At 48.0% G+C, this 12,297-nt stretch overlaps 1 protein-coding gene across 1 annotated transcript; it reads right to left on the reverse strand.

Annotated features, from left to right (window-relative positions):
* Window positions 1–5,341: 5,341 nt before the first annotated feature.
* C12H1orf53 (chromosome 12 C1orf53 homolog) lies at window positions 5,342–10,629 on the reverse strand. Its single transcript, XM_052201000.1, has 3 exons — window positions 10,368–10,629; window positions 7,320–7,421; window positions 5,342–5,479 (listed from the first exon to the last, which is right to left on the reverse strand). The coding sequence occupies exons 1-3, from the start codon at window positions 10,602–10,604 to the stop codon at window positions 5,408–5,410; spliced, it is 411 nt and encodes a 136-aa protein (XP_052056960.1). The 5' UTR covers window positions 10,605–10,629; the 3' UTR covers window positions 5,342–5,407.
* Window positions 10,630–12,297: the final 1,668 nt, after the last annotated feature.

The following is a 12,297-nucleotide window of genomic DNA, read 5'->3' on the forward strand; positions in this document are numbered from 1 at the left end:
TTTCAAGGGTGGTGCCAGCAGGGTTGCTCTGTTAGCAGTGAGCAGATGACCAGTACGCCCCCAAACCCTTTCTCTGGACAGCTTTCTAAGAGTAAGCCTTCCCTGAAGGATCCTGGCAGTCCAGTCTGCTGCTGCACCACAGAGCACCTTAGATTCAGTCCTATGAATAACGCTTTCCTCCAGACTCGCGAGTGCGCCTGAGTCGTGATTTCAGAGGCCCGGGAGATGCTACTCCCGGCAGGGCAGGCCATAGCCCAGCTGCCGCACTCGCACTGCTGCCTGCTGTTCTCTGGGACAGATGTCTACGCCGGGTTAGGGACAAGCAAGTCTAAGTCCTGTTGGTGCAGGAACACCTGCTACCACAAAGGTCCAGGACAACTGCTTGCTTTCTCCAAACCCGTGAATCTTGACCCCACCTCCACCCCGAACCTACCACCCGGTCTAGAATACGGGGTTTCTGAAACTCGAAGCTCTTTTACCTGTGACATGCCTGCCGTGCTCTCGGAGCCCCGAAAACAAACAGGAAAGTCTATGCAGGACAATGGATTAGTGATGAACAACCAAACAAAATGCGATTTAAAATAAGTTGTCATTCAAGCCCTCCGAGGTACTTGGCTTCCAGCAAGGAGACATCCCACAGCTCCACAGAGGGTCACAAGTCCCTGGTGACTGTGCTCTCTTTGGGTCCAATGATACTCTGACCTCTGCCTAGAGCCCTGACCCTAGTCTCCAAGGAAAGTCAAATGGCGTGGAAGAAAAGAGCCAAAAATGAGGGGTGGGGGAGGGAGCAGGTTCCGGGAAGCCAACATCTTTTCTAGCCTCCAAAGCATAGCTTAATGTTAAGACAAACACGGTCCTTCCACTCCCTGAAGACATGCTCATGGACACATACTGGGGCACGCACAAATCTCTCTTCTCTCTCTCTCTCTCTCTCTCTCTCTCTCTCTCTCTCTCTCTCTCTCTCTCTCTCTCTCTCCACACTCTTACCTGGAACACACGCCCAAGAAAACATTGGCAAGGACAACACTGAGGAAGCTGGAGCGGGCTCACCTGCCTCCAGAGCGGTACCGTTCAGCATTCCTTCTGCAAGAGGGGTGGATCGCGCAGCGAAATGCGGTTGTGCTGTTAGAAAAAGAAAACCTGGTGTGTCAGCTAGACATTACCGCCGGGCGCTCAAGATCCTTCTCCCCTTGCTTGGGCCGGACTCAACCTCTTGTCTGCTAAGATTCGGGGACCCAGGCGCTTATAGCCTAGCTGAGTTTCTCTTCCAGAGCTCCAGGGACGCCCCGGACTCAGACTAGAAGCCCCTCTCCCTGTCTTCCCCCATCCCGGGGTGGGGTGGGGAGTGGGGTAGAAAAGCACTCCCCACTACAACCTAACCCGATGTTACCTTGATGTCTGGTCTTGGTGTCAGATGTTCTCAAGAATTCGGTTTTTGGAAAGGAGGTGGCCAGAGGTGGCGGTCAGGGGTGTGGGCCAGTCCCCACGTCTCCTCACTCGGTTAATCAAATAAATAAGCCAGTGAATGAACTTAAGTGCTCTCTCTCTCTCTCTCTCTCTCTCTCTCTCTCTCTCTCTCTTTTTCTCTCCCTCCCTCCCTCCCTTTCTCCCTCCCTCCCTATGTCCCTCTCTCCCTCCTTCCCTCCTTCCGCTCCTCCTTTCTCTTCCCAGTATTGACCTGAATCTCTCACCTTTGACCTTCAGCTTCCTCCACCTGTCTTTTATTTTCTGTTTATGCTTTCTCAAATCGGAAAAGGCGGGGGTGGGGGTGGCAGAGGGCTCAGCCTCCGGCCGGTGCCCCGACACCCGTTCTGAGGCCACGCTCAGCCCTGCCAGCCTCTCAATAATCCAAGGAGGTGTTAATGGAAGACTTGGCGGCAAGGGAACCTCATAAAGCCACGAGCATCCCGCGGGTTGGGCGCAGCCGGGGTGGGGGTGGGAGGGGAGCTGGAGCCCCGCGGTGCACCCTGGGCTCCCGGACCCCTAGCCTGCCTTTGCCTTACAGAAGCTGGTACCTAAAAGATGCTGCCGCCAGCTGGTGCCTGTTACACACACGGCGAATGGGGGTAGCTCCTGGGGAAAATGGGCTAAGCTATTGATTTCTCACACACCATCCCCGCCTTCCTTTCCTTATCCTTCTCTCAGCGTTGGTGCTCCAAAGCAGGGCATTAGAAACCCTGCAAGTTGGAGAGCATTCTGCTCTGGGTGGCAGCCTTAGAGACCGGTCTGCAAGGGAGCCCAAGACACCTGTCCCTCCTGGGTCCTTGAGCAAGCGCTGAAACTAACCTTCTAGACGGAAATCTACACTCAGACCCTTGTGGATGGCTATCGCAGAGATGCTTTGGGACCCGGGACCGAAGGAGGCTCCGGTTATCTGGTCTCAGGTTCCGCTAGGACTGCGTAGCCCCAGGTTCCCACGAGCCGCTGGGAAGTGGAGGAGACTCGGAAGCCAGACCTCTGGCCAATTATTTACCCCACTCCCTACCCCGGGCGCCCCTCGCAGTCGGAGATGTGGAGGCGGGGGATTAGCCTGGGCTCCCGCGCCCGTGGGGAAGGAGGTGTGAGCAGAGAGATTGGCAGCTCCGGAGCGCGGGTCAGCTCCGGCGCCTCCCTCCCCCACCCGTCTGCTCCCCGAAGCCTCGCAGTCTTAGCGGCTCCTTGACTTGGCATGGGCCAAAGACTGGATGGGCTTTCGTGTCCCTTGAAGCCACCAGCAGAAACCACGGAATTGTGCGAGGATGGGAGCCAGCCAGTCCCACAAGCTCTCCACAGTTTGGAGGCTTTAAGGGACAGCTGAGGAATAGCGAATCCACCCGTCTCCGCACCCCCCCCCCCCAGCCCCCAGCGCGTGCTCACTCGGCATCCAACGCTGCGGAAAGTCTCTCGGAGCCTTCGGGACTGAGCCCCCCCCCCCCCCTCCACTGGATTTCGTGAACTAGTTCCTTCGGGCCAACCAGGCTTTCCCAGGATCACTCTGGGCTGTTCATCTTATTTTTTCTATTGTACCCTCCCGGAGGGAACAAGATTCTAGGGTTCAGCTTTTATGCTAATCATTTTGAACTAGCACTAGGAACTCTTCGGTGTTCTGGTGTTCTGTCCTATGCCGTGCCTATTAACTTCTTTGGGTAACCGTTTCGGGTATTTGATTAGGATACACACACACACACACACACACACACACACACAGGCACGCACATCAAGCGGGGAGGCGTGGGGAAAGGAGAGAGCGCGCTAGTCCCCCCCGCCCCCCCCCCACGCTGAAAGGAGAGAATCATTTTGGAATCTGGAAATGTATCTTAACTATTGTAGGATAGAGAAAAAGTAACACGTAGCTTTTAATCTCCACCACTGACAGAGGTCGGTTCACAAGCTTCCGCCATCGCCATCGATGGAAGGTAGGGATGAGGCTGAGGCAGGAGTGAAGGGTGAGGGGTGGAGGGCTGGGTGGGTTCCTTTCAGGAACCCTGAGTCTTCTAACAGCTGAGGGATACAATGTAACAACTGCCATTCATCAGCTAGCTAAGGAGCCTCCTTCCCTAATCTTGTCAGGAGATGAATCAAAGCCAAGTTTTGAAGTTACCTCAGACTTTGGTGAGCAAGGGATTTAGCAAAACGCCTTTGGAAGAGGGGCACTTTGCTGAAACAAAGACCCTTGGTGGAGCCACTGAAAACTTCAGAATCTCATCTGTTACAAAAACTCCATTTGGAACTCCAAGTTTTACTTTAAAAGATAAAAATGATTCTTCTCAACCTTCTTAGTCAGTGGGGACAGTGCTGCCCCTGAAGAGAGAGGATTGCAGTCCACAGCTAGGGAGGACCTCCCAGCTGAGAGAATGTAGCCTCAGAAATCCATCTCCACCCCTGCTCCAATAGCCTTAGTTTCTCTTGGGTCATTCGGTGTTAGAAACAATCCAAAACATCAGTCTCTCTTGATCTATTGTACCCTGGGGCAGGAGGAATTTCTAGAAACCTTGAGAGTGCAGCTACACCAGAGTTGATTTATATGGGGATATTGCTATTCCTGGGCATCACCATCTATGCACCCACTAAGAGACCTGAGTTTTTACTTTACAATGTGTGAAAACAATATAGCTTAAATCCTCTTGCAGAAAAGTCCATTTATGTGGCAATATTGTGTTTACTGTGGAAGCTGCTGCCCTGTTATACCATTCACTGTTTGGATGAATCAAAGCCCTACCAATTTTTTTTTTAATGTGAGGACTTTGTTGAGCAAAGGACTTTGCAATAAATGCCTTTGGAGAAGGGGCACTTTGCTGAAACAAAGACCCTGGTGAAGCCAAGGTGGATAACAGTAGTAGACCTCTCCTCCTGGCTTCAAGTGTAGGCAGGAATAATTGCCCTCCTCTTTCTTCCCTAACCCACCAGCTACTAAGCTGCACACTGAATTCCCAAGAATTGCCAACCTCCATGATGAACCGGTGTTTGTTTGCAGGGAATGCACTATGACAGTGGTCCCTGGGCGTTCCATTGTTGTGGATTGGGTCTAATGCTATTTGTATGAACTCAACTCCCCAAATCACCCAGGAACCAGGCTCATCTGCCTGTAAGACGCTGAAGATCCATGCCCCAGTTGGATCTAACTGGGGGATTAAGTTGCCAGTGGCCTGTGGCTGAGCAGAGAGACAGAGTGGGACTTTGAACAGCAGCCCCTGTTACTGCCTACTGCTCTTTGTCCCACTGGCAGACAAAGAGCCTCCTAGTGGCTGTTGTCCAGCAGGAGAAGCTGAGAAGGTGTGAGAACAACTCCTGGAGACTGGGCTCTCACAGGGTAATCACCACCATGGGCAACACCTATACAGAGCTAGAAAGAGGTTCAAAGGCAGGTTTGCCTGGGAGGTGTCACATGAAGAGGAGGATTGTATAGAGGTGAATGAAGAATGGCCTAAGAGAAGCAGGCCTGACCCCAACATCAAAATGATACGAAGTTTACACTGAAAGAACAGATCAATGCCGGGGGCGAGCATCCCTTTCTGCAGGGCACCATCTTCTGGGTACTCATACGCTGTAATACATGGCACTGTATCTGTCGCCTTAAGCTGAAGATACAAACAGAATAAAGAACGTGCTTGCTATTCGCCAGCAACCTTCCTTGCACCGATGAGGAAAAGATGGAAGAAGCAATGCAAGGAAATCTCAAAGCTGCCCCCCCCCCCCACTTGACAGCTCCTTTCATGCGCTAGGACACCCATCGTTTTCTCCTTCAGTGTCTGCCTGTGGTCATGCAGCAGGAAGAGGGGGAAAATCATGGGCATTTTAGGGATCTTCTTTTGGATCTATGTACTCAATATTAACTCAGTGTTCAAATATTCATAAAGGATAATTCTAGATTAGGGTTTTATTTTCAAAAATACACGCTTAATTTGACAGACTAGAGATGCAGTTGTTGTCAAACATAAAAACAGGAGTTGAATTGCTTCTTCTTAGACGGATCTTTCACATTGGCTTGGCCGTATGGACACTGAAAGAGAAGGGTAGCAAATTATTATGGAATTATTTAACAGTCATTATGGGAAAGTGCATTTTTCGTGGTGGGAAAAAAGTGTTGTTAGCAATGTTTTAAATCACTTGATCTATACGTCTTGGGGACTAAAAAGGACAATAGGAACTTTGGGTAAACAGCCCTAATTAGGATCCAGGAACCACTTCCTAAGTATATCTTCCCAGCCTCAAGAATTTTATTACCAAAGCCCATTATTAGAAAATCCATGGGTGTGAGATTTACATGAAGCTCTTATGAATTTGATTAGAAACAGTTCATGGCACAGACAGGAGAATCCATAAAAGGGGAAGGCTGACTTTTAGAACATGTTGTAGTTCATGAGAGCAGTTACTGTCCAGTCTTCAATTAGAAAGTAAAAGGAATAACATCTTCTTTTAGGAAAAACATACAAAATGTTCTGTAAACAGATGTTATCTGGTTACAATCTTAACCTAATAACAATGTATCTCAGAGATATGCCTTCCAATAGGAAACAAACAAACTCTGATTTCTTCTCTGCTCAGAAAAGAGGAAGGAACAGTTCCTTAGCTTTGATTATCAGGCACAGACATGAGACTCTTGAAACAAGATACTCAGGCCTATAGCAAGGACTTTGGAGTAATCTGCCTCATACTTACTTTAAACACAGTGTGAATACAGACTAGAAGAAAGCAGAGAAGGAAGTGTGGAGGGGAGAAGGGAGGGAGGGACAGGAGACAGAGACAGGGGAGCAGGCAGAGAGAGACAGAGACAGAGAGACATAGATAGGGACAGGCAGGGAGAGAGAGACAGAGAGAGACAGAAAGAGACAGAGACAGAGGCAGGCAGGGAGGAAGAGAGACAGACAGACACCCACACACACACAGAGACAGGCAGAGACAAAGAGAGACAAGCAGGCAGAGAGAGGGGGCACAGAGACAGGCAGAGAGAGAGACAGACAGACAGACAGAAACAGAGACAGGCCGGCAGAGAGAGAGAGAGGGAGAGAGAGACAGGCAGACAAACAGACAGACAGACAGACAGACAGACACAGAGAGACAGGCCACCAGAGAAAGTGTGACAGAGACAGACAGGCAGCAGAGGGTAAGATAGGGGAGAGAGATTTAGAAATAGAGAGACAGAATATGAACTTCAAAAAGCTGAGCGCCAGCACTCAGATCTGCATACTAAGGAGAAGCAAGTGAAGCAGGAAGGGAGGGGAAGGGCAGGGCAGGGCAGGGCAGGGGAGGGGAAGGAGGGGCAAGGAGGGAGGGGAGTGGAGGGAGGGGCAGGGGAGGGGAGGGGAAAGGAGGGGGAAGGGGAGGGCAGGGGAGGAGAGGGAGAGGCAGGGGAAGGGAAGGGAGGGGAGGGGAAGGGAGGGGAGGGGAGGGAAGAAGTCTTATCATTTCAAGATCCACCTTCAATACTGGGCAAATGTCTGCGTCTTAAGGCAGCAGTATTTTTAGAATCTGGTCTGCAGCATTTTTTCTTAATTTTTTTCTTTTGGTTTGGTTTCTCTTCCTGCCCTCTGTGCCTGCCTAGTGAATATAACTTCTTTCAGACTTCATGAAAGCTTTCCTCGAAATAAAGAGCTCCCCTGAATTTCAAGTCTTAGCATTTGGAGGAGCCAATGCTTGCAGTGAAATGTTACAAAATTCCATTAACTTTAAAGGTCCTGTGTTAGTACTAACAGCTTCATTGTCCTTTGCTAAAACAGCTTGTGAAAAGCACACCCTAGGTCTATTTAGCTTTTTTATTTGACTTGTTGTTCAAATAATAGGTATTTATGAAGTTACAGAGCTCAGCAAACTGCCAGGGTGATTGGAGAATGGTTACTCACGTGTCTGCAGGCAGAGCCACAGCAGGCACCCCTCTGCAAGTGAGCCAGCCTTGTGAGAACCACATAGCCAGTAGCTGGATCCACATAGCTTAGCTGGCCAGCCTGAAGAGTAATAAAACGATACATCAATCTTTGTTAACGTTCATCATATCTCCCTAGTAATATTTTCAGTCCAAAACGATTGTAAAAATGCTAAAAAGTACAGTATTAAATTTCTTTTCCAGTAATTGTAGTGGCATTTGCAATTAAAGAGCACGTGCATTTCAACGCTCTATACAAGCTAACTGTATGTGATTAAAGGGGAAAACACACCGTTTTGAGTAAAATGAGAAGTTGATGGAAAAAACAAGAACTCCTCTGTACGCGACAACTATGTGGCTGCCGCTCTGATATTTTTCATTCCGCCTCTAGGTAACAAGCTTAATAACAGGTGATTTAGATGACTTTAAGAGCTTAAGAGGCTGGAAATGAACTGCACTCAGAAGCTGCAGTTACAATTTCAGTACTTACAATATGTGGATAATGATTTAAACTCACAGAAAAGGTGCTAATCAAAGCCAAACAGGCCTCACAGAGAAGCACTGCCTTTGCCGTTATTGAATATTTTCTAGACCTTCCTGATGTGCACTGCACTGCACGGTCCACGGTTTTCCTGTCCTCTCCCTCACCAGTGTTGTTAGATCCAGCCTTAACTGAAAAGGTATTGTTTTGCTACATTAACACTCACTGGCTTAACAAGCTTGATCAACAGCAACTTCAGCAAACCACTTCAAACTTCAGGGATGCGTGTTCCACTTATATGCACTTGTGACTTAAAAAAAAATATAAAGCCACCAAAGCTCCCTGTGTGCAGGGAAAGGCAAATTGTAACTTCTCCCACGGACATATATCACATTAATGATGTTTCTTAGCCTCCAGATTTTATAGGGGAACTTCCCTATGGACTTTTATATAACACTTTGACCATTAGTAACTCCGTGTATCACTCCTACTTATAGACTGTCATTGAAATATGCATGAAGGCAGCAGGTCTTCTGACATACATTCCTCTCTCTCTCTCTCTCTCTCTCTCTCTCTCTCTCTCTCTCTCTCTCTCTCTGACAGTCTCACTATATAGCCTTGCCTGGCCTAGAACTATGTAGATCAGGCTGGCCTCAAGCTCACAAAACCAACCTGTCTGCTTCAGCCTCCCTGAGTGTTGGGATGCAGGGCGTGCACCCGTCCTGCCGGCTCTGGATACATTCTCCAATTGGTCATGAGCAACTTCAGCTATCCAGCGTTATACTTAATGATGTCACTCATGATGGTTGACATTTGGGCCAACTTATTTTCATGCAAGTCTGGGTTCACTCTAAGGCATCCCTGCACAGATAGATTGGGGCAGTAAGAATCCAGCAAGTCCCAATGCTGCTCTCAGGGACCACCTAAAACCTGAGGCCATGTGACACCAGATGCACCCAACGCTACTTTAGAAGGACCCACTGTCAGAACCTCATTTCCTTTTCTTTTCTCTTCCCACTCCCCACAAAGCTCATGTTTGATGACCTGGAAGGCAAACCAAGGAGACACTGCAAAGCCTTTATGGTCCTTGCTTAGCTTCTGTGTGTTTTCTGGAGACAATTGTCTGGCAAACTGGAAGCCTAACGGGTTGTTCCACATGTGGGCAGAGCGCCTAGTAGTTTGCTGACTGCCTACACACAATTAATTTCTCCTTATTCAATGAACCCCGGCTAAGGATGGCAACACAGATGACTGACGCAAGTTTGCAAGTTTAACTGGAGAGCAAGATGTCCCGTGTGGTAATGGGAGAAAGGTAAGGGCGCTATCTCCCTTGAGGCATGGAACAATACTGCCGTTTGGGAGCTCATATTTGTGGAAAAGAGCAATACCAACTATGTTTTTGGGCTTGCTTCTGATCTCCTGGACAGGCACTCAAACTGTGAAACTAACACTGATAAAAAGTTGTGGGTTCCCAGGTACAAATACCTTCCTTCCTTTTCCTATGTCGATTGGACCAATCTGTACATGCCCACTGTTGTCTGCTTTGAAAATGATGGGATTTTTGGCTTTTACCCACCATATTTATATGGTGACTTGTAGATACAAACTGCATGTGTTATATTTAAAATAAGAGCATACGCAAGAATGGTCAAAGGCTGTCAATAATCTTTCGATAAATCTTTATTTACTTTCAACACATGAATGGGTTAGACAGTGGATTATCCGGGCCTACTATTCCCAAGGGAGAGTGTCAACCTTAGGAAACGTTCCAGGTTTTCAACTGCCTCTGTGACTCAAGCCAAACCAAATAATACTCAGTGGTCTTATCAAGTACTAGCCAAGCACAGAGCTTAATACATAGGTTTATTACAAATCACTTTTATATCATTATAAAACTTAAAATATAAATAATGCTACCTTCAAAGTATTGTATTCTAAAGAGTCAGGAAACTGAAGGGAGATAAGGTTAGATATTGGTGGTGACAAGCAATTGTCAAATCCATAAACCAGCAGAAAAGGTTATTTAAGAATGCCTAGGGAAAAAATGCAAATTTGCCTGACTATAATTTCCTTTGCTTACTTGGACTGGAGGCAAAGGATGAGTGGACATAGAGCAAAAATGTAAAGAGTCGTCTGAAGTTTCCATTATTAAAGTCACTGGTTGGCAGGCTGCTCAAGTTATCATGCACAGGCAGCATGTCTATACTACAAACTTTTCCAGTAAGTGCTCCCCTCAGTTCCTTATCACCCTCTTCCCCACACAACACACTTACACACTGGAGGGCGCGCACACACACAAACCCCGAGACAAGCCCTTAGCTGGGACACAGATCAGAAACCGAGCGGAGGCCACAATCTCAGGGCAGACACCTCTCTATCCGGAACGCAAAAGTGCGACCGGGTTTCCCGCAGGACCCTCTGAGCGGACGCACCAGCCCGACCCGCCCTAGGCTGGAAATCCAGCACTCCGGCCCGGGCCGCCTCGGGGTCCGGAGGCCGGGCGCGCGCAGGCGCAGAGGCCGCGGGGCAGGCTGGAGCGTGCCTCACCGCGCAGGCGGCCCGGTGCAGCTCGACGATGTGCATCTCCGCCGCTGTTAACTCTCGGCTCTCTGGAGGCCTCGGCTCTCCTTCGGGCGTTCCCCACGAGCCAGGCGAGGAGCCGCCGCAGGCCCCTTCGGAAGCCGCACAGAGGGTTGAGCCGAGCTGCTGTTGGAAGCCTTCGGCCCAAGGCGGTGGCCTCCCAATCGCTACTCTCGCCAGCGTCCAGATCCCCTGGGCGGCCATGGCGCAGGCGCGGTGGGAGGCGGGTTCGAAGGTGGGGCGTGGGTAGGGAGGCAGGAAGAGGCGGGGCCGGGAGTATGGGCGGGGCGAAGAGGGGAGGCGGAGCATTGTTCATTGAAGATTGGGCTGCCTCTCAGTCTCGAGCTGGCTCCTCTGCAGAGAAAATTATGCGCGTGAAGACTGGAAGAAGGTGGCTTCTCTATTCTTAAAGTCTCTGCTATTTTTTTTTCTCAAAGAGCGAGTGTTTTAATTGTCAAGATAGATCGTATCCAGCATAATCATACTTGTTTAAACAAAAAGGAAGAAAGCACCTTTAACCCATATAGAAAAGGCTGCATGATTGCTGGTCATGCGTGACAGGAATGAAGCTGGAATCACAAGCTTGGTGACATGGTCCATTGGCTCACTCTAGAATGAAAATCAAGGTAAAGTCTCACACTAAAAAAGGATGCTATTTTCGTGTAGCAAAGTTTTACAAAACCAAACCTAAAATCCCGTCTGAGAAAGTGACACCCATACTCGTACAAAGTTAATTTAGGGGAATTAGCATGAGCCCAGGAAACAATTTTATGTGTTCACTAAACTAACACCACCCCCAGCCTTGGACCCCACAGCCGGAATTTCAAGAGAATGCATTGTTGTTGAGTAGTTTTGTTAGTGCTCTTTGGTATAAAGAACTAAGGGTGAAAGTGGATCCATAAGAGCAAAAGTGGGTTAGTCGGACAGGAGAAAGGTGTCTAAGCCACCACAGATCATCCGATTCCTTTTTACAGCGATTTACCCTGCAACCCTGAAACCACAATATGTTCTTTTTTTTTTTAAGCTTTATGTATTTATTTGTTTTATGTATTTGAGAACACTGTTGCTCTCTTCAGACACACCAGAAGAGGGCACTGGATCCCATTTTAGATGGTTGTGAGCCACCACGTGGTTGCTGAGAATTGAATTCAGCAACCTCTAGAAGAGCAGTGCTTTTAACCACTAAGCCATCTTTCCAGGCCTCAATTTGATGTCCTTAATCACAGAACACTCTTGAAAAACCACTCTATTAGTGTATTGTAAAACTCTGTGAATTAATAAATTGGAATCCTGTGTTCAAATGCTCCTTTATATTGGAGTAATATATTTGCAATTTGGAGGCTGCCTGGTGTTCTGAGGGGCTTTAAGGAAATCTGGAAAGATGGGACCAACGTTAAACTCACTGAAATGAACATCATTAAACATGAGAATTTAAGCATAAGTCAGTTCCCATTCATCCCCAACCAGCATCACAAAATTAAATTTATGGGCTCAGGAAGTAGGGGCACGAGGGTTATGTTTGTGGCCAGTCTGAGCTACATATTGAGTTCCAGCCATAGCAAGATCCAGTTTAAGAGGAAGAAAAATAATTGTCCAGGTTAATCTATGTCTCGGGGCACACAGGCTGAGGATGATCTTTGTATTAGTCACATGATACCACTGTTTGCATTCTTACAGATGCATCTTTAAAACACAATCAAAGTTAAAATATAATGAAGTGAGATGAGAAAATATCTCACTACTAATAATTCCAAAGCATTTTAAATATCTATTTTCAGATTTTGTTTGATCATCATATCCAATTTTCTTTCCAGTGTCTCTTGTTTTTGAAAGCCCCCCCCCCCCATTGGTCTTGAATTTTAGCTCATTCTTGGTGTGTTCTTTGCTTTCCAGACTC

This window comes from Apodemus sylvaticus, chromosome 12 (genome assembly GCF_947179515.1).
Source record: "Apodemus sylvaticus chromosome 12, mApoSyl1.1, whole genome shotgun sequence".
NCBI lineage: Eukaryota > Metazoa > Chordata > Mammalia > Rodentia > Muridae > Apodemus > Apodemus sylvaticus.